Raw genomic sequence first — 22195 nt, 5'->3', positions numbered from 1 at the left:
CTTTGTGGATTTGCATCAGTTAACACATTTGCTGAGGCCCTGTGTAGTTGCAAAAGGACGAGCTAATTTTTTTCAGTATTGCAGTCAGATGTTCTCTATTGCAATCAAATGTTTTCTGGAAAACAGATTTATGGTGGCTGAATGGTATTTAAATAACTAGTTTATCAAAAACTTTGAAGTTAAAAATTCTGTATTTTAACAATGTTTATTCTGTCTCTTAACATTTGAAATAAACCAACAACTTCCATGAAAATGACTTCAATGGATTTGTTGAAACATCTAACTGATGATTTGAGAAGTTGAAAGCAGTTGCTATTGGGGGGGGTTTACTATACTTGTGAGGCTTGAATTGCTACTTAAATGCAAGTGCTTAATTGCTTAAAAAAAAAAAAAAGATTTGGCGCAGGTCCAAATGACTGCGGGAAGTTTGAGTTAAAATCCATCCTTTATTTACAAAACTCACAACACAGGTTATTAATCATTTCAGCTTTGGTTCTAAAACTGTTACTAAACTACAACAGTAACAACATTTTTCATCAGAGTTCAACTTGAATTACAGGCTTTCAGTGTTAAGAAAGGATTAATGTTTCTTTGTACTAAGTGAGCAGTGCTAAGAATGGACTTAACTGAAACTGCTGGTTTTAAGTGATACAACTAATAATCACTTTCAATAATTATACATCAGCCTATGCTTTTGCAGAGAGCGTGCCTTGGTTTTGTTCGGTTATGTTTCCATTACAAATTGGGTTTTTTGGTCATGTGCACATTGCTTTGTTTTGATCACCAAACTTTCATGGAACAGATGGAATTAGAATTCCTTATGCTATGTGGTATGCAAATTTCAATTTAAACCAGTATTTGTTACTTAGTAAGATTCTAGGTGCACTCTTCTCAGTGGAGTTGCATACAAGATTAGTGATGCAGCCTGCCTAGTTTTTTAAGTTCACGCTTCTTGCCTACCCTTCCTACAGTGGTTTTAGATTACAAGTAAAATACCTATACTTTTTTTTCCCCCTGATTCTTGAACATAGTCCAACACTCTGCTTATCTTCACTCATCTGCAGAGTGTTTTGCCAGGATTTGATTTTTTGCTGTCTGTCTTGAAATGTTTCAAGAACAGTTTTTAAGCAGCACTTAAAGTGGTGCTATGGTTGTAGATGTTTCAGGTGATGAATATAACTGGAACACATACCATATAGAGTGTGCAGACTGTTCAGATCAAGCATTTGAACCGTTTAATTGCCAGTTATTTGCAGGGAGCTTGGTTTTCCTAAGTTATTTTAATTCAATACAGGATGTCCCATTTCAGTCACTTTTTTGAATTTTCAATAAAACAAAAGTTTTGCAGAACATTAATGATACTTTAATGCAAACAGCTATCCTGGTAAGATAAGCAGTTCATTCTGTCTGCTTTTATTACTTCCTGATTCATGCGTTTTTATTAAAGATCTAGTATTGTCTTACAGCTTTATTAAACTGTCCTGTCATTCCCATAGCAAAGATGATTTGCTTCAGAATATTTAACTGTTGAAGAAAATCATGCTGACTTCATTCCTTGTAACATTTCTGAAAAGTTTCACGCCACTTTCCCCTCTGTCTCTTTTCAGAGAATGGACCTTGGAGAATGTCTGAAGGTGCATGACCTGGCATTAAGGGCAGACTATGAAATAGCATCCAAAGATCAAGATTTCTTCTTTGAGCTTGATGTATGTGTTTTGTCTTAATGGTGAAGAGGAAGCACAATGTTTTGTACCTAGTTGGATTAAACTGAGCAACAAAAGTTTGCATACAGAGGGAAAACTTTTGGAAAGTAATTTTATAGAAAGAGGGAGAAACCGTTGGCACTGTTGGATAAAGGATACATGCCTCTTCATGGCTATGTATGAGTATTGGATTTGTATTGGTAGTTGGCTCTAGGCAGAACTGTTAACAGCCTTCCATGGAACAAATTATCATAAACCTGGATGCTGTCTTAGTGTTATAGCAAGCAAATGTTAAGGCTCTGTATGCTTTGAAGAGAATCATACTATGCTTATTGAAGAAAGTAATTTTGTATAGGGGATAGAAAAATCATATGCTATGTCCTAGTACACCATAGTCTGAGTAATACGGTTTTGAACTCCCAACTAGAAAGTTAGTCTCCACTAGGACAAAAAGTGTTGGGGTTTTTGTTGTTGTTCAGAGGGATAGCGTTAATATGCTTAATAGCTTAAGACCCTAGTGAAAAAAGCTATGGTATTGCATGTATTGGCTGGATGAAGTGAACCTGAATATCCTTTGAAGAATTTTAATGCATGTTAGAAATGGTCACTTCTTAAGAGAAGACTTAAGACAGATTCACTTCCAAATTTCTGCAAATACTTAGAACTATGACAACATGTAGACTGATTTGTGAAGTGTTTATTAATACGTGTGATTAGTCACCATAAACTGCTACTTTATTGTTTTACAAAGCTTTCACTAATTGAGAAAAAGTTAAGTCTTAATAAACCTGGAAAGTGTTAAGGCTAATGAAATACTCATGTTCTGGACAGCATTGATCAGTGTTCTTATTGATGTTTTAGGCAATGGACCACCTGCAGTCGTTTATTGCGGACTGTGACAGGAGAACAGAAGTGGCTAAGAAAAGACTAGCAGAAACCCAGGAAGAGATCAGTGCTGAAGTTGCAGCTAAAGTAAGCAACATAAAACTAGTTCCTGAAGTCTCTTTGAGGGCCTGTTTTTATAAGGAGCCAACTTAAGGCTTTGGCAAGCTATCAAATCTGAAAATTCATCCTGAGGAGAGGAAAAAAAAGACACTTTCTGTGTCCTTCCCAAAACTGCCTTTAAAGCATGGAGAGGAAAACACAGGGAAGAGAGATCTCTTGATTTATTTGAGCTCAGGCAACTTGACACTCTGTGATACCGTGCCACACAAATTTAGTAATTCTTACACTTTTTGATCAAAACTTCATCCATAAAATAAACAAAATTTGGCGTGATTTTCTCTAGATCTTGTAACTGGGGGAAAAAAAACCTATAATTTTTCTGCACATATATGCACGTGGTAGGAGAAGTGGTTGTATGAACACTGATTTTGCAAGACTATGGTGTAGACAACAGTGTGGATTCCTTGAATTTTCTGAACAAAATCCTGCTCTGGAGTTGGTTCATAGACTTGGTAACTCAGCCTTTCTCTGTGTGTTTTTACCTGAGGCAACTTATCTTTCACTTTTACCTGGAGAAGTTATCTCTGCATGTTTCTTTTGATTCTCTTCTACTGATTTTGTATATAATAACTCAGTAGTAGTTCAGATTGTTTTCCGTAATTAGAACCATTTCCTGTGTTAAGCCTTTCTTTGTCTTTCAAGGCTGAGAGAGTTCATGAGTTGAATGAAGAAATCGGGAAACTTCTGGCCAAAGTAGAACAGCTTGGAGCTGATGGGAATGTGGAAGAATCTCAAAAAGTAATGGATGAAGTGGAGAAGGCTCGGGTAAAGAAGAGAGAAGCAGAAGTAAGTTGATTGTTTAAGGTTTGGGGGATGGAGAGGGCAGGGTCCAATATTAAATTGGTTGGCATCTGTGTAATGCAAGATGTCTTATCTGCTGTCATTTCCTTAATGACTTCATATAATACTAAATAATTTGCTTTGCAGCATCCTGTACAGTTACAAATTTCTACCTTTAAATACACTGCTGTACTATTAAAATTATACTTACTTCCATAGATGATGCATTTATCTTAGTTTAGCTGTATTGGCCAGTTGTATCTGTGGATACTGCAGTTGCATCATTTGGGCTGATTGTTCAGTCTCATGGCTCTTGCTGTGGCAATCCTTTGTGCCTTGTGGTGTGCTGACATGGCTCATCGTGGAAAGCTTCAGTGAACTGAACCATTGTCTTCATTGAAAGATAATTAGTCAGTGCCTTAAGTATCAGGCAAGTCAATGCAACCCTTGTAACGTTCAGGTGGCAGAATTCACCAAGAGCTTTTCCATATTGTATTTCACAAAGATACTTACATTTATAGAAACAAGTATCTGCAGTTGTTTCGATGGTACCAGAGGGGTTGCTGACAGCCTTACCTCTCTGTCATCTGAGTGTCTGTAGATAAATTTTGCTTGGATAACTTGTTTAATTAGTGTCTAAAATGCAGGTAGGTTTCTCAGGAAACTACTGCTCATTTAAACTGTGTTCAGAATTGGAACAGGTGTAATAGTTAAATAATAGTTTAACATAATAATTGTAGTGTTAATTTGTATTCATTATCCCATGTGAAAAGGTTGTTCATCCTTCTAAGTAGTATGATCTTAAGTAAAGGTAGTGACCATCCCACTTTGTTTAATTTGCAAAACCAGTTGCTGATGTTCTGGTTTTAAATATGGCCAATCTTCAAAATAGGAACCTGCCTTCTATCTTAATGAGACAGTTGATTTATGAATAGTGTGAATTAACTTAAGGGTGTGCTGGAGTACATTAAATTTTTTTACCTGTTCGTAGTGTATCTTTGGTAAAATGTGATCTTTGTACTTCTGTGCATTGAGAAGTAACCATTAGCAATATTTCCCCCCCCCCCCCCCCCCCCCCCCCCCCCCCCCCAGGAAGTATACAGGAATTCTATGCCTGCCTCCAGCTTTCAGCAGCAGAAGCTACGGGTTTGTGAAGTGTGCTCAGCTTACCTTGGTCTTCACGACAATGACCGACGACTTGCTGACCACTTTGGAGGAAAACTACATTTAGGATTTATTGAAATAAGAGAGAAGCTTGAGGAACTCAGGGTAAATCATTCTTAGATCTTTGTGTGTGTATATGTGTGTGCTCCTACTTAATTATTTGCCAGGCAACCTTAATGGAACATTTCTTTCAGAGTGTGTGAATTTTTTTTTTATTATTACTTTAAAATCTAGGATTTCACTAGTCTACAAAACACTAAACATTCTAATTAAATATCTTTTATCTGTATAATTTGATAAGATGACCTCTTTTGCTCTGAGGTATATTAAAACATGTTCAAAGTAAGACATCTTGGGAACAAAGAGTGCGATTCTACTTGTAAAATGGAGAACTGTATTTTGAATCACAGTGATGCAGAAACATGTGGCAGCCACAAGGGGTAGCCAAATGGACTTCACTTTTAGCCAGTTGTTTGGCTAAAAGTAATAATGAATCTCTTGCAAATACAACATGTAATGGACCTAAGCAAGTGATACTTGATTTATTTAATTAGGATAAAATTTTAATAGGACTGGTGTTGAAATCCTCCTTTTTTGGTACCAGTACATAAGGAGGATGGTAACACACCGCAAAGGTTTTTTTGAAAAAGATCTGCAGAAATGCTTGGAGCTCAAACAGCCTGCTGTGTGGTGAAAGATCAAAACTCTTATTTGTTTATTTTATCCAGACAAAGATTAGGAGGTGACACTCATTCTGTGGTTACCAAAACCTGAAAATGAGTTGGTTTTTTAAGTAATTTTTGCAGCTTAACAGACAAGAGACAAAATAAATAAGTTCCAACAGCTCAAGGCTGTGGCTATCCAAAGCCAGAATACAAAAAGATATATATCTTGAAGTCAGGCTAGCTATTGAAATAATTGTTATGGGAAGGTTGCATGTTCTCTATAGCTTGAAGATTTGAAATCCAGTTGGAATATTATCCTAAACAACACTACCTTGACCAGAAATCACATACTAGAAGACTTACTGGAATTACATTCTAGACTCCTGGTATTCAGGAGGATGGATTTGGATGCAAGATGATGTCATTTATCATCTTAATATACAAATTCTGGAGTGCAAGGCTCAATTAAGCATTTAACTGTAAAAGTCACTAAAGGCAAGAGCTAAACGAGTTGAAGCTCTATAAGCAGAAAATGCTGATACTGAGTTTGAATGTATTGGCTTGGTCTCTATTTCATAATATTCCAGCTGTCTTGCATGGATACTGAGACTTACCCTTTGGAAATCCCAACTCTTTCTGTTTACTTCATTGGCAATTTAGGCTCCCAAATACAGCTTCTGTAACTTAAGCCTTAGATGTCTAGAACAGATCATGTGTGCTTCCTATCATCCCTCCATGAAATTATGCAGAGTCACTTGAATAAGAAACCTTGCTTGTAGTTACTGATATTGCACAAGGAAGTATAGATACAATTTGACATAAAGGGTTGAAATAACTGATTATTTACGCCATTTGGAAAAAAAATGCATGGATAATTATTTCACATTCCCAAAGCATCAATAAAATAATCTTTTGAAGTACTTCGCTAACAAAAAAAGAAAACAATAACTATCCCCTCCTTCCTCAGAGCTCTCCTCAGAGATCTAATCAAGATGCTGCTGGGGCAATTCCACATCTCAGAAGAAGGTCTTTACAAAGAGTTGAATTTCTTGCATCATGTCCAGAAGGTGGCGAGACTTGGGTTTGGCCAGATCTCCAGTTGTGAGTTCCACATCTGAGGGCCCTCTACTGAGCGTGCCTTGTCCCCAGTAGTAGTGAGTTCAACCTGGGGGCTATCAGCTGAAGCATCCTTTCTAATTATATGTCTCATGTTCACAATACGGAAACAAGTAGCTTCAAAACTAGCTATGAGTCCAACCAAGTCCTTTAAGACTAAGGATTTCTTTATGTCACAGCATAGCTGAAGGAGTTAATAAAACAATTAACTCTCCCAGTTCTGATTCCTTTCTATCTCTCCCCAGTAGCCAAAATATGATAGGATTGGCATAGAAACTCTCACATTAAAGGCATGACTGACTGCTCTGACTTCCCTTTTGTGGAAAACTTAATGTAACTATAAATTTCAGGTATTTTTGTAACACCTATCTATCTGCTGCAGCGCCTCTGCAATAACTTCTGTTTCTTGGGGAGAAAAACCCACAGATACATATACTGAGGAAGAGAGAGGGAATAATATACACACAGCAAAGGGAATATACATGAGGGAGAGAACTGAATGTTAACTGTCTAGATTATTTTTATAGCACCTTCCTTTGAGAAATTTTGAAATGTAACTTAATGTATTCCTTTGCTTTTAGAGGATTGTGGCTGATAAACAAGAGAAACGAAATCAGGAACGTCTGAAACGTAGAGAGGAGAGGGAAAGAGAAGAAAGGGAGAAGCTAAGGAGGTAGGGATCTATTTTAATTGCGTATACATAATGACTGATTTAAGTTTAATGGGACAACTGTGATGTAGTTTGTACACATTTCTAAATCTGAAGAATCACAATAGTCTGCATTCCTTGGAAACTTAAAAAGACATGAAATTCGCTCTCAATCCAACTCTTAAAATGTCAATTGCTTTTATAGAAAGCCCTTTTTAAAAACTACAGATAGAAGTGTCTCTACATATTTGAACAAATGGCCTTTGAATGAGATGATTTTCAGGTGTGTACCTTGTTTTGAGACCTGACAGATGTGAGCTTACATGCATGTGAGCTTCTAACATCTGATAGAGGTTATTTTCTTTATAGATATTAGATATTGGAAGTAGTTGAATGTATGACTGAGGAAAGTAATTCCCTGTTCCTCTGTGAAGTAGTTTCCAGGCCTTGTGGGGCTAGAGCAGAATGGAATCTGAACTGCAGTTCGCTTGACCTGTTAGCTTCAGAGGTCAACAATATAAACTTATGAAATCTATTGCAGTCTGATAATACATGCCTGACAAATAAGGGAGTACTGACTTGAACTGTAAGCTTTTTCTGTGGGAGGAGTGGGAATAAAGAGGCAGGTTAGATTTTCTTTGGGGTTCATAGTATGGTGGGCTCAAAAATAAATGAAAAAACAACAAACACAAAACAATTGTCAGAGGGATGTGTTTCCTGGTAAGTATGTTACAAAAATGATCACATCAAATAAAAGACCTTTAAATAATTGCTAGTAAAATAAGAAATGCAGTAACAGGTCCAACTAGTCTGGTTTATTATTACTAAATTGTACTCTAATTGATAAGTTCTGTAAGAAAAATTGATTTACTATTTTCCATTTATTTTAGGTCCAGATCCCACAGCAAACATACCAAAAGGTATATAAATCTGCAGACAAGGAATACCATAAGTGAAGCCAGCCTTTCACAAGATGGAACATTAGAAATTTATTTAGAAACTATTAGTTTAAGATATCCATCTTTACAGACAAAGCATTCTGTTATATAATCATCTCTCTGTGTTTATACAGTATCTATCACCATGCTACTGAGTTTATACACATACATACATTTTGTGGCTACTACAATGCAACTTTTTGTCCCAAATAACACTTACAACACAGAGAATTAAACACAGGCTTCTCTTTTGAAGAAAGAGGAATATCTTTTGGTGAAAATCCATGTTCTTAAAACCCTAAGCACCAGGTTAACTCTCAAGTATAGTACAGGCTTTCTTCCTAACCTGCACAGTTGAAGGTCACTGGTGAAGTATTATTGCAAAGTGATTGATTTTAATTTTTTTTAGGAAAGAAAAATAATCATTAATTTGTATGGTGTTTAGAACCTTCCAGACTAGTTTTATTGTAGTAGCTATGGGGAAGGATAAAGTTCTGTTTTCTCAGAACATCATATTACCTAGGTTCTGGCAGATGATCCCTATCACTGTATCATGAAGTTCCACAACTTTGTCTGAGGAAGACAAGACTTGAAAATTTTAAACAGGGTTTTTTTCTATATGTTTAATTCCTTTCGAAATATTAATTAGAATATTAATATAAATATCTAAATAATTGTAGGCTTTCCGTTCTGCCTGTGATAAGACAATGCGGTAGCTCTGAACCCTGCAGACCATTCTTTGTATGGATTTGCTTATGCAAGGAGTGCATAGTGTTCACAGTGCACTGATGGAGTAGCTAGGTGAATGCAGTGTCTGGTTTAAGTCTTTTCTGTTCCTAGATCTAGGTCCCGAGATCGCCGCAGACATCGGTCTCGCTCAGCCTCCCGGGAACGAAAGAGAAGAACTCGCTCCAAATCCCGTGAGAAACGCCATCGTCACAGGTCTCGCTCTAACAGCCGCAGCCGGAGTCGCAGCCATCATAGAAGCAGGCATAGTTCCAGGGAGCGAAGCCGAGAACGCAGCTCCAAAAAGAGGTAAATGTTGAGCTAGAAATAAATTACTTCTACTAGATGCACGATGAGAATTTTCACACTAAATAGTTTACATTTACCAGTTGGTAATTTAAACATATTTTGAGACTGTCACAGATTTCAGTTACACCTTTAACATATTAGTGGTTTGACATGTGACATATCATAGCGTTTGGGGGGTTTGGTTTTGGTTTGGTTTTTTAAATAAAAATAGTAGTGTTATGTATTAATTTCTGGTTTGGATGAGTGATATAAGGTATTGGTGTCAAGTTAATAATACTACCAGCTTCCTGCAGTGTAGAAAGTGAAACAGCTGATCTCCTTTTGAACCCAGGGATATCAGCAGTTGTCTTACTATTATACATTTGGATTTTCCCTTGGGCTTTTATTCCCAGTACCAGAGCCCATCAGCTGTGTACTGCACCAGACAAAACCAGGTTTAGCTATACCTGAAATAAACTTGTTGCGTTGCATCTGAAGGTGTTGCTTTGCAAGGAAAGTGGCTCAACATCTCATTGAAGGATTACTGTAGAGAGCACTGTGGGGCTGTTGCTTTTGAATGACTTGATTGCTCTCTGCTCCTGAGGTTTTGCTGGTTTATTTTAGATGAGTGAGGTAAGCATGATTTAGAAGAGTGTTGGAATTGCATAATGAAGCATGTGGTAGGGAGGTCTGCTCATAACCAGGATTCCTTTCTTGTATAGGTCAGCCACCATGACTTAGATTTGAGTGCAGTACAGTGTATGGGGTTCCCAGTCTTAAACCCTTGACAGACTGTTCACTTGCAAGAAGACAAAAGATCTGGTTTTGAAGTGGCCACCCATGCAGGGTTTATAATTCAAATTATTTTAGGACTTACACTTCTCCATTCTCGGTGATGTTATGTTGAATATGTTCAACTATCTCCTGGGCTCTTTGCCGTAAAAATGAGCTGCTTTCTTCCTGGAGTAGGTAGGTGACTGTAGTCCCATTGTGCTCTGTAAGAGAGCATAAAAAATAGGGTTGGTCCAAGTCTTTTGTTTCCTTCTTTTTGTTGCAGGTGGATAGTGTGCTGGACATTTAAGCTTTAGTTCACATAATCAATAGGGTCCAGTATTTAAAATTCTTTAGAGTGTTCTTTAGTGTCCTAAAGTCAACATTTTGGATTCAGCAATTTCCATCTTGATCGTAGCCTGTCATTACAAGTTATCCTAAAGAGCCTGCCTCTTCAAGCCATTCACACTAGCAGATTAGCAGATCTTCAAACCTATAGGTTTTCAGTCTTAAAATAGACATTTTCCTTTAAATCAGTACACTTGTTAACTTGGATAAACATATCCTGTTCAGCATATGCTGAAGTTGCCTTTAATTCTTCAGCTTGGAAGTTCAGCCTTGCAAGACGCAATTGCAGTCCTTCAAAGAAAACTATACTAATTGGTTGTTCTAGGATTCTCATTGTAGTATGAAATGTGCCATGGAAATGATGCATTGTCTTCTGTATTGGCACAGCAATGTGTAAGAACAAGGAAATGGTGTGGTCCATTGGTGCTGTCCATACAACAGTAAATATGTCAGTCTCAGCTGCCAAAGGTGAATTGAAAAAGCACAAGGTGATGTGAAGATGAAGTCAGTGTCCTTTTGCAAGATACTATCAAAGAATAAGCCCTTCAAGCCTTGTGTTGTGTGAATGAATTAAAAAATATACTTCAGGGCACAAGATTTTAACCTTACCATATTCAGTACTGTAAATATATCTCCTGATGTCAGCTTCTGTCCTGAAGAAATGAGACACATCTGTGTTGGAAGGATCCTTGGTACAAATAAGAATTTTGCATTACTGTGAACTTGAGGGGAAAATGTGCCATCATTAGCAGCTCATACCTCTTATTTCTCTGAAGTCAAACAAAATTTTTGCTCTTAAATTATGTGTATTGTGTTTTCAAGAGACTGAAGAATCCTTAGAGCTGTGATCTTGTTGCATTGGGACCTGGATAGCTATTGAACTTGCAGCCAGGCTGGATATCTCCTTTTTAGAGATGCTGTTCTAGCCTTTAGAGCTGCTTTTCACATGAATGTGGGAGAAAGGTTTCCGTTGAATGCCATACCACTGTTGATGCTGGAATCAAAAAATAAACTTGAATTTGCAGGCTCAAATGTATTATATTAACTTGTCTCCCAAGAGCTCTTTTTCTAGTCCAGGGAAGTACTTGTTGCCAAATCCTTTTTTGGTTGTGGGGTTTTTTTGTGTGTGTTTTGGTTGTTTTGTTTTTGATTGGTAGGAATTTCTTAAAATCCTGATAATACTTTTATTCAAGCCTGACTGTCTTAAGCTGAAAATAGTAATTTGTCCAAGGAATTCTGGCCAAGAATACTCTGGAGAATAAAAGACACACTCCAGCAAAGTCAACTTCTTCAGGGAGCCTTTTGGTTTTGAATAACCAAATAAATTCGAATCTGGGAACGCAGTGCTTTTACCAAATCCTTGCAAAAGAGCACTGTGACAGTAGAAGTAACAGAAAGAAGCTGAAAGCTGCAGCTGTTGCAGCCCATGGTGTCACTAATTCTAGGGCCTTAAGAGAAGTGTGGAGTTGTGGTTGCTACATGGGAAGAGTTGCATCATTTTATGTTGACAGTAAAGCCTTCTAGTGTGATTTTTGGGCTTGATTAAAGTACCATAAAATACAGTTATTTTAGACTGCTGAATCGTGCTCTAAAAGCTCTTTTGTGTCTGAGAGATTTTTTTTCAGTTTTGGTCACATCCATTATGGCTTCAACATGTAAGCATACTAGGCAATTAGACTCCGTACTAGAGAAGCACTTTAATGTGCTTCTCCTGTAAGTAATTTTCCCATTTTGTTCTGTATAACAGCATTATCACAGGCAAACACACGGTGAGTATTATGTTTGCAGTAAACTGCAGTTGCTTCTGGTCTTCCTGTCCACCCTTCTTCAGAAAGTATTTTCTGAAGAACCTTTCACATAAAATTAGACACTGCCACCTCATAAGATACTTATTCATTTTGAAAGTAAAGGTATGTTTGTTGTGTGCTATATCTGAGGAATACATAAATTTGTCTGGCAAACCTCTTTTATTTGACCTGTATCATCATTCACCCTATGAACAGGTGGCTAGATTTAAGTATCTTAATGGCTGAGATCTCATTTCAAATTTATCAATATAAGGAGCGGACATCCACACTCTGTGGGCACAACTGAACATATACAGAGTATCTGGCAACAGTAGCAATATGGTTAAGATAATGGGAACGCATCTGGTATAGGAACACATCTGGTAGTAACAGCAACATGCCTATGGTAATAGGAACCCTAGTCTACCCAGGCTTGAATTACTGGCTCATCAAAAGCACGTCTAAATAAAGCCCTGCTTTTCCTCACTGTTAGCTGTAAGTTCCAAATAACTAAAATTAATTATATTTTCATTAGAAACAAAATACATAACTTGTGCTTCTTGATTTGCAATGTGAAAGTGAATGTTTGCAATTAGATGTTGAGATGCATCCTCGCTGGCAAGATCAATCATGACAGCAGGCCTAAATATGGGTAAATTGTGTGATGGTTGTATCAGTATGCTTGAGCCCGCTTACATGAGCCACAGAATTCATGTGACATGGGCTAATGCACTGCCATAAGATACTGTATGGACAAACAGAGTCCTGGAAGTCATAGGGTGGGGCTTCATTTTACTTTGTTTTAGATTACTAGGTCAGATGTAAATCTCATGAGTCTCATTACAGACTTATCTGACATAATTTTGTGTCTATTTTAAGATAAGGCAAATCGTGCCTTAAAATATTTCTTGTGCTAACTGTTAAGGAAATCTGGTTGATGTCTGTACTGCAGACATTTAAAGCTGGATGAGATAGATCCTACTCTTAGCATATAGATTATTTATATTTTTTTTAAAAATATCCTTCAGATCCTGGTTGACAACAGAATATTCCAGCCCTGTGCTAATTCTCTGCTGTGGCAGAGAAGTACAGACTTCACTTTTTTCTTTCTTTTTTTTCTTTCTTTCTTTTTTTTTTTTTTTTTTTAATTTTTTTTTGAGGAGAAAGCCAGTGGGGGGAGCACAGGCCCATATAGTCAAGCATCTTACTCTTTGGAAGGTTTGAAACTGCAGCTACATCTTTTCCTGCTTTCCTAGGTCTGGCAGGATTCTTCCAGAATGCCAAAGCTGCCCTGGGATTTTTGTCAAAGGCTGGAGATGGGTTTTTTGTCAGACTCAATGCAGGCACCCACAGATACTGTCTTGGAACCAGTATCACATATTAGAACCTAATTCTTTGTTACGGCAGTGTGGATGCTGCCCACATATCTGGTGAAAGGGTCTGTTTCTGCTGAAGAATTCACTTGGATCAGTTAGGAAGTGATGCCTTCCAAGCATTCTAGATAATGTAAGTCTAGCAGAGGTTCTGGTTCTAAAGGCTATACCTTTATTCCTTGCCCTTGAGGAAGGCAGGAATGGTATTTTAATTCTAAGTCTTCTAGTAGTAATGCTGCTTGCTAAAACAGTTGTATAAACTTTCACATCACTATGCTGTGATTCATTAAAACCAGTCTTGCTTCTTGTCAGCTGATTAGAGATTCATCTCTAGGTCGTCTAGAGATGGGATGGCTGGACAAATGAATCTTGTATTCCTCCAAAAATGTGTTGAATGAAAAGGCAAAGCTGTGGGTGGCATCACATCCGATCTGTCTGCCTATTTTAGGATTAATTAGTAGAGTTAGCCCAAGTCAACCAGTTTGGAAGCACTGTTACTTCTTCAGGGGACTTGCAGCACAAAATACTTGTGAAATAGCTGTATTAATTCCAGTATTAACTTCTTATTTACCACATAGTTCCTCTTCCTAATTTGGTGTGTAGTTTGTGGAATAGAAGTAATGCCTGTGGATCTCTGTGTTTGCAAATATTAAGTCCTGCTAAACACTGCATTGTGGGGAAAGTAATCTTTGCAGCTGAGGAACCAAAATGAAAGGCCAGTTTGTAAGCTTATAAAAGGAAGCTCAAGAGCATTTTGCAGACTTTAGTTTTGAAGCTTTGTGGTGATCACAGTAATTCCCTGTAAGAGGAGAGAGTACAGTCTTACTGCCGGTACACCAGTTTTTTTGACTAAGAAATTAAGGGCTAGCTTTATAGCATGCTGTTGAGATTTTTCTGTGCAAGTATGCATTAGAATCTTTTATGATTCTACAACTTCAAACTACATGGATTGTTGAACAGAACAGCTATTTTCTGGCTCCATTGTAAAGATTTTGGAAATCCCTATTACCAGAGTAAAATAATCGAAAAACAATACACACCCCCAACGCTGCAAAATCACACAAGGGATAATTCTTCTAACCAAACCTAATTGTAGCACAGATTCCACGTTTGGCTTATCTTTGTGAAGTAATAGCCTCATTCTAGAATTATGCAACTTAATTTCCCTCTGCATTTAATCAAACTTCCATTTTTAAACAAATTTAAGTTTGTAATTTGTATACGAGATAGACTAGACATTCTTCTCAAGCTAGAGACTACAGATGAAAAATTTCAATTAAACTTCTGTTGATGCAACCTTGAGGGTAGTGGTTGAAAATAAGAGATTTAGTGAAGCATGTTGACCTTAATCTGGGCTCTCTAATAAAGGTAGATTAAATTCTGTCTCTAACAATATTTGTCTTGTAATTGGAAGTAGGAAAGGGAGGAGAGTAGAATGATTTCTGATGTCTTCTCATACGCTTCTATTTATATAAATCTAAAGTTTGTTGGAAAAAGAAGAAAAATATAAAATGAAAATTATGTTTGGTAGCTACAGATTCATGACTGACTTGAATTCTTGAATTTACTGCACTTTTCAGATCCTCAAAAGAAAGATCTTCCAGAGACAAAGAACGTTCAAGAGATCGTGATAGAACATCACGTGATAAAGATAGAAGCCCAAGAGAGAGGTCACCACGAGATTTCAAAGACAAGAAACGTTCTTATGAAAGTGCTAATGGTCGATCGGAAGACCCAAGGAGCTCAGAAGAGCGTGAAGCAGGGGAGATATAACTGGCTGTATATTCACCTGATCTCTAGCTTCCTATGGAGTTGCATACTATGGTTTAGTTTACAGTTGTTCAAAGGGACACCAGTGAGCAGTTCCAGACACTGATCCAACTAGGGTAGATGTACAGTATATAAAAGTGGTTATAACCAAGTCAGAATTAAACCCCATCAATTAATGATGCCTAAAGCTGGGTCCTGGACTTCCACTAAGTTGTAAAACCTTTCTGAAAGATTTCTCTTTATTCAGGACAACAGTTTTATGTACCAAGATGCAGATCTCAATGTTTTTAATCTCCTTTCCAATACAAGTTAGTGAACAAATTATATTGTACTACTTGCCTTGGGTGCTTTTGAACCTTTATAAATTCTCCAATTCTGCTCCAGTCAAAACAGCAGCATTGAAAGGTTGTATTTGGGGGGATTTTTTTTTTTGTTTGCTTTTTTTGTAAGAGGGTGGGTGGATGGATATTAACTTTTACTCTAAGGTTATGTTCCCAGTGATTTTTTTCTGTTTGTTTGGGAACCTAGGAGTTGATTACAGTGGGAACATTTAGACAGAAATGTGTGCTGGAGAAAGCGGAAATGTCTTTTTACAGTGCCTATTTAGACTTGGAAATTGAACAGCTGTTGCATTACATCTTTTTTATTTCTACTTAAATTTTGAAATCAAAGCCAGTCCCATATCTGTACCATTTGATTGGTATGTGTTCAATATATTTGTTTTTTTCCATAAGGACTCTGCTTTTTCTTGTGGGGTACATCCTTAATTGTATTAAAAACAAAACAAAAAACCAGCAAAACCAATCAATTGAAGAACAAATAAAAAAAAATAAAGGAAACCACATTGTCCAATAACTTAAGAAGGATATACTGGTCTCTTAAGGTGGTCACTAAAAAAACTAACATTTGGTTATTAGCATTTTTAACACAGAGATGTGCTCTAGGAGAAGCAATCTCTTTAATTACAATCCTGAACATCCTAAGATGTTCAAAGTCAAAACCATGTGGTTTTGACTAACTAGCTAACACTAACTCCTTAATGACTTCAGTTTCAAAAAGCACCTTTTCATTTAGGTGCAAGCTGCCTTTACATAAAATCACAGAATGGTTTGGGTTGGAAGGGACGATAAAGGTCATCTAGTTCCAACCCCTCGCCATGGGCAGGGACACCTTCCCCTGGACCAGGTTGCTCAAGGCCCCATCCCACCTGGCCTTGAACACTTTCAGGGATGGGGCATCTACACTTTCTCTGGGCAGCTTGTTTCAGTGTCTCACCACCGGTCGCAGTGAGGAATTTCTTCCTTCTATCTAATCTAAATCTACCCTTTTTCAGCTTAAAGCCGTTACCCCTTGTCCTATCACTAAGTGTCTCTGTATAAAGTCCCTCTCCAGCTTTCTTGTTAGGCACCCTTTAGGTACTAGGAGGCCATTATAAGGTCTTCATGGAGCCTTCTCTTTTCCAGGCTCAACCCCACTCTCTCTGCCCATCTTCACAGGAGAGGCGCTCCAGCCTTCTGATCAATCTTCATGGCCCTCTGCACCTGCTCCAACAGGTCCATGTCCTTCTTATACAGGGGGCCCCAGAGCTGAACACAGTACTGCGGGTGGGGTCTCAAGAGAGTACAGTAGAGGGGGACAATCTCCTCCTTTGACCTGCTGGCTACGTTTCTTTTGGTACAGTGCAGGATGCAATTGGCTTTCTGGGCTGCAAACACAGATTGCCAGGTCTTGTGGAGCTTCTCATTGACCAGCATCACCCAGGTCCTTTCGAGGGTTGCTCTCAATCCATTCTCCACCCAGCCTGTATTTGTACTTGAGATTGCCCTGACCTATGTGTAGGACCTTGCCCTTGGCCTTGTTGAACTTCATGAGGTTTGCACAGGCCTGCCTGTTTAGACCCCTCTGGATGGCATCCCTTCCCTGCAGCGTGTTGCCTGCACCACACAGATGGTGTTGTCAGCAAACTTGTTGAGGGTGTGCTTGACCCCAGCTGTCCAAGTCACTGAGAAAATGTTGCTGTCGATTCTGTTGGATTGAAAGTGCTTTGGGGCATACAAATTCATCAGATATGCCTTGCTCCCACACAGAAGAATTTAGAAATTGGCAAGTTCTCCTTGAGATAGCACCGCTGAGTTACTTAACAGTGATGCTTAGGAGCAGTGTTTGTCATGATGTATTGGCATTTTCAGCAGGTTCTGCAGAGTCCTTGGTATCTCCCTAGTCCAAGTACCTCTGTGGGCCCACTAATCATGGGTGTAGAGTATCACTATGAATTCACTGTGTGCGTTTTTCCTCACCTCTTCAGTAGGGTCAGAAGCATGGGTGATATTTCTGACAGTAGATAATTCAGCAGTATTTTGGCCGACAGTGAAAACTAGAACAGGACCTTCACATCTCGGCAAGGACTTGTAGCCAACATGGCACGTACAGTCCACTTTGAATTCATATATATATATATGAATAGATTTAAACTCCTAAAGAAATACTGTAATAACAAGGGCTAATTATCTAACATTTTTTAAAAAAAAATTTAAATTTACCAATGAACATGAGTTTCCTTCCTGGGAATGTTTTATGATTTCCTGCATGGCCCAGCTGCATGTTGAGTCCGAGTTTCCAGCGTTTTTCCCTCTGGTAGGGCCATGCTCTATTAATGCTTGCTAACATCTGTTGGAATTTTAGTGGTGTGACATGAGGCAAACAGTCATTTCTAGATCATCTTGCATAGCAAAATTGCCAATGAACAGATTGGTAACTCCTTTGGAATTTATTTCTGGAATAAAAATACTCCAGAAATTCTGAGGGCCTGTCTCCCACTGTGGCCAGCAACTAGAAAATTTGTATTGTAAAGGGAGGGTGGGGGGAGGAATTTGCATACTGTGACAAAACACTGCTTAGACTCCTTACTAGCAAATTCTAGGTAATACGCCATTGATTTTACAAATGGCTTTGAAATTTCATTATAAACAGGTGATTGGCTTTGAGCCTTCCCTTATTTATAGGTTTTCATGGGGTGGTGAGCTTCATAGTATCCGAGTATCACACTAATGTTAAACAGTGAGAAGGTAAGTCTTACTTCTGGTTTCCTGATAATAATCTGGATTGCCTGTGGAAATACATGCCTGATGTCTGAAATGAGGACTGGAGTGCAGTTAGGAAGAAACTGAATTAAGGCGATTGGTACAACACACCTCTGATCTGGAGCATCTGCCAGAAAGGGAGACTGCTTTATTAGTTGTGCCTGAGTAAGTAAGGATCTTCTGCCCCTCCATCAAGAACCAAGCGACCTTAATTTCCAGGAGGGGAAACCGAGGTATTCGTCACCCGTCTGTTTCCTGCTGGACAGCTGAAGAGTGGTATTGGCAGACGTTAGTTTGTGTGGTCAAAATGATTATGAAAGGTATTTGGGGGAAATAAATATTCATCTCTACTGCATCATATAAGGGACAGAGCTTTGACACCAATCAAATAGTTTGGCCTTCATTGCTTGTGGTCTTTAATTTCCCAGTCTTCAGTAAATGGTTCAGCAATTGTTAAACCAGATCAGAAATACAATGGCAAGATGATTCAGAAGATAAGCCACTCCAGCCACCAACCCAGATCAAGTATGTCCTACAGGCATGGATGTACTACCTCCATGTCACACAAATAACATCTGTCCACACTATAGTTGGGACTTCCCACACTGAGCCTGTTTGCCCAGGTTTTCTCCCTTCAGCTGCTCTTCAGCCATTGATTATTACAAGATTGAGAGCTGGAGGTGGCACAGGAAATCTGAGGGGGATGCTGCTGTGCAGTAATCTGTGCAGTGAGCTGTGCTGCTGCTGCTGCTTCACTAGGAGATCTCACAGGTCTGCAGGTCCTTGAGAGGGGCTGAGCTGACATCTGAGAGTGCTCAAGGCCATGCCAATTCAAGGAGAATACCTTCCGTCCTGCAAGAGGCTTACTGCAGCCTGGGAAGGGAATGGAGCTCCTGAGAGAACCTAAGGAGAGAACTGTAGCTGATCGTCTCTGAAATTTTGCCAATGCAGTTGTAGCTCCATAGCAGTTTTTATCAAACTGCAGGTGCACAAATTGAGCAAAAAGTAGATTATTTGATTTATTTAAAGTGTTTGAAATGTAGTAAACCTGCAAGCGTTATTCGTGTATCTCTGAAAGCTCTTGCTCTGGTTCAGTCAGGGGAGCATAAAAGAGAAGAACGTTAAGATGGTAAGCAGCTAGAAGATGCCACATGACCAGAAATGAGGTCCTCTCCTGAACATAATGTGAGTTGGTTTTCCTACTGGAGCAGGAGGAGCCATACAGTAAAACAGTGATGTTTCCAAGCAAAGGGGTGCTTGGCTTAGTGCATCTGTATGGCATCACCCACCGTCAGATGGGCAATGAGGCTGGCAGAGGCAGCTGTTCCTACCTGTTCTCTTGCCTTCCATCAGGTAGCGAATCTGGGATTTACCATCCCCTGGAGCCCATCTGTCTGTCCAACCTATCTTGCAACAGTTAGCGCCTTTGAGGCACCTTCCATCCTGCTCCAGGGGCAGCAGCAGGAGAAAATAGGTGACCCGACTCCCTAAGGCAATGCAAACGGATGATTGTGCAAATGTTAAATAGCCTCGAGGAAAGGATTATCGGTTTAGCTGAAGGGAAAAAGGTAGCAACTTGTCTTAAGACATCTGGGGCCAACACAAGACAAGATAGCTAAGGGCATTGGTGGGTACATCTGAACGAATGGTTTTAGCTGTAGGAACACAGTATTCCAACAAGCTCCTGTGGTGCTGAAGATGACCCAGTGCAACGTGTGGTGTCTCTTCCAGGACTTACATATTCAAGAAGATTGCAGTTGCAGTCAGCATTAAACAAAGTACAAATACAGAATGAGCTACACACCAGAGGTGATGGTACTGTGCAGTGTGTTGTGTAAGGCTCTGCAGCACCTGATAACCCCCCCAGTTTACTATTCCTCATCCCATATTTCACGTGCCACCTTCCTCAGCATAGTTGCCCTTTGTTCAGCAAATAGTAGAGGTTAGTTTCGCCTGATGCAGTGGCTTATAAAAACTGTTAATGCAATTTTCATTCAGTCCTGTGTGGTTCTTGCTCTTTGCTTTGATGGGTTTTTTTCTACCTGCCTCTTAATAAATTCTTGCACCATTACTGCATCAATACCGTTGATGCAATTCTTGAATTTTTCCTTTCAGTAAGACCTGATATCCATCTTTCACTGTGTCTTGTAAAACTGGGATGCAGTGGACTGCTGGACAGTTCTATTAGCAGCTGGAAATACGAGGGAAGAGAGGAAGAAATGTTTGTTTCTAGCCCACGCTCTCCTCTTTAACCCTGCTTTCCCTTCTGTAGGCTCACCATGGACAGTCAGCAGGCAATTAGAAAACTCCCTTATGACTTGTCTCTCCTGGCTCTGGCTTTTCACCTCCTGTTGCTGGGGAAACTGCGGTGCCAAATTGCTTCCCCAGGCTGCTGGTGGTGCTCTGCAGAGCAGGGCAGGCAAGCAGCGTCCTGGGAAAGGCACCAGCGGGGAGTCCAGCTTAGCTAGCAAAAGCTGGGCTGGACACGGGCAAGGTCAAAAAGGGCCCGATGGACAGCAGGAACTGCCGTGGCTGTACAGCCCTTTCCCAGGCTGAAATACCTGAGGAATGCTGACTGTAGTAAAGATTCAGTGGTGATGCTTGGTTAAGAGCACAAAGGTTACAAATTGTTCCCAGTACTGGCTCAGGGAGGCTCAAAGGCAGCAACTCTCACAGCACTGGCCATCGCCAGAGGCCTACTGAAGCCTCCATGTATCCATCACTAGAAGGTGATAAATAGGTTGGGGACTTTGCACTGAGCTACTGTAACTTTTCAAATTGCTGCCATCTTCCTAAGCTCAAACTGGTTTGCAGTGGAGCAAAGGGAGTAAAGAACTGATTTCCAACAGGCTAGTGCAACTGCTGCCTTGGTGGAGGGTGGGACTATAGTGCAGATGCCAACTCCATTATTCTTCCTTGTCCTAAAATTCTGCCTCTGCTCATAATCCCATGCAAAGCACTGCCGGTGGCCTGTGCTAATGGGAAGTTTCAGCGCAATGTTGGGATCAGCCTGCTCTGCCTGATGGCAGTGGTCAGTGGCTGCCAGGTGTCCTTGGTGGACAGCTTGGGGAAGCTGGATGGAGATGAGCAGCACCACCGTCACCAGCAGCATGTCCCTAATTTGTCTGCTCCCACGTGGTTGTGCAGGGGGCGAGTAAAGCACCATGTTGCTGCCTGCAACTTGCCACAGCAGTGCTTCCTCCTGGGGAAGTGCTTCCAAGGGAGTCAGAAGCAGAAGCCTGGGCTCTCCAAGGCGAGCATGCAGAATATTCTTGCAGTACAACAGGACTGCCATTGCTACTGTCCACTGAGTAAGCAAACAGTTCAGTCTAGGATGCTATCAGTTCACACCAGGAAAAAAATCACTCCTGTGTGTCTTAGGCTTGTTTGATACTGACCATGTGCAATCTGACCAGTGCAGCTGTGCCCTGAACTGGCCCAAACCCACCTCACTGTGTAAGCCAGAAGGGCTGTGGTGTGGCATATAACGTTAACTGAGCCCGGTGATACTCGAATTACAAATATTCATTATCTCAGTATTAGCTTTAGCAAAAGTAAAGAAAAAAAGGCATCATCTTTCATATCCCCTTTCCCTAAAACAGGATGTTGTAATGAAAGAAAGAAAAGATTTTGCAATATTGAAAACTGAGAAGGCTAGAATAGGTCTGGTGGCTATTTCGGTTTCATTTGCAGCTTGTGTCACATCGGTGCTTTTATGAGATACCCGAGTGCCGTGCCTGATAGACAGGCATTTGAATTCAGTGGGTCTTCTGTTCTTCCAGGGACCACTGGCTCCTAGTGCCAATTCAGATCTTACAATTCACTTGTCACATCTCGGTATGATCCTAGGCGGCAATCCTTTCTCATTACACACATTACAAGCCTTGTGGTACCTTCTGTTTAACCGAGGAGACAAACTGAAGGTCTGGCAGGGCTCCCCTGCTCCTCTCCAGGTCTAGCAAAAACAACTGCCCTGGCACCAAGCACAGGGTAAAAGCATTGCTGTTCCCAGCATGTTCCCATCTGGGTCGT

General features: G+C 39.7%; 1 protein-coding gene across 6 annotated transcripts in view; it reads left to right on the top strand.

Annotated features, from left to right (window-relative positions):
* The window catches only part of LOC121088361 (putative RNA-binding protein Luc7-like 2), a 35524-nt gene extending 19708 nt beyond the window's left edge, over positions 1-15816 (top strand). For 2 of the 6 annotated variants that reach the window (XM_040594274.1, XM_040594279.1), the window contains 8 exons: positions 1608-1706; positions 2565-2675; positions 3351-3494; positions 4581-4757; positions 7015-7106; positions 7973-8002; positions 8861-9055; positions 14894-15816. In XM_040594274.1, coding sequence (XP_040450208.1) covers positions 1608-1706; positions 2565-2675; positions 3351-3494; positions 4581-4757; positions 7015-7106; positions 7973-8002; positions 8861-9055; positions 14894-15086 — 1041 coding nt within the window. In that variant the 3' untranslated portion in view covers positions 15087-15816. Of the gene's footprint in view, positions 1-1607; positions 1707-2564; positions 2676-3350; positions 3495-4580; positions 4758-6284; positions 6419-7014; positions 7107-7972; positions 8003-8860; positions 9060-14893 lie in introns of those variants that run through there. The other 4 variants (XR_005827935.1, XM_040594275.1, XM_040594278.1 and 1 more) reach the window with 4 other exon arrangements.
* The last annotated feature ends 6379 nt before the right edge of the window (positions 15817-22195 follow it).

Source organism: Falco naumanni, chromosome 5, assembly GCF_017639655.2.
Source record: "Falco naumanni isolate bFalNau1 chromosome 5, bFalNau1.pat, whole genome shotgun sequence".
Classification (NCBI taxonomy): domain Eukaryota; kingdom Metazoa; phylum Chordata; class Aves; order Falconiformes; family Falconidae; genus Falco; species Falco naumanni.
The sequence above is the reverse complement of the archived record's forward strand: the minus strand, read 5'-3'. Positions and strand labels throughout refer to the sequence as shown.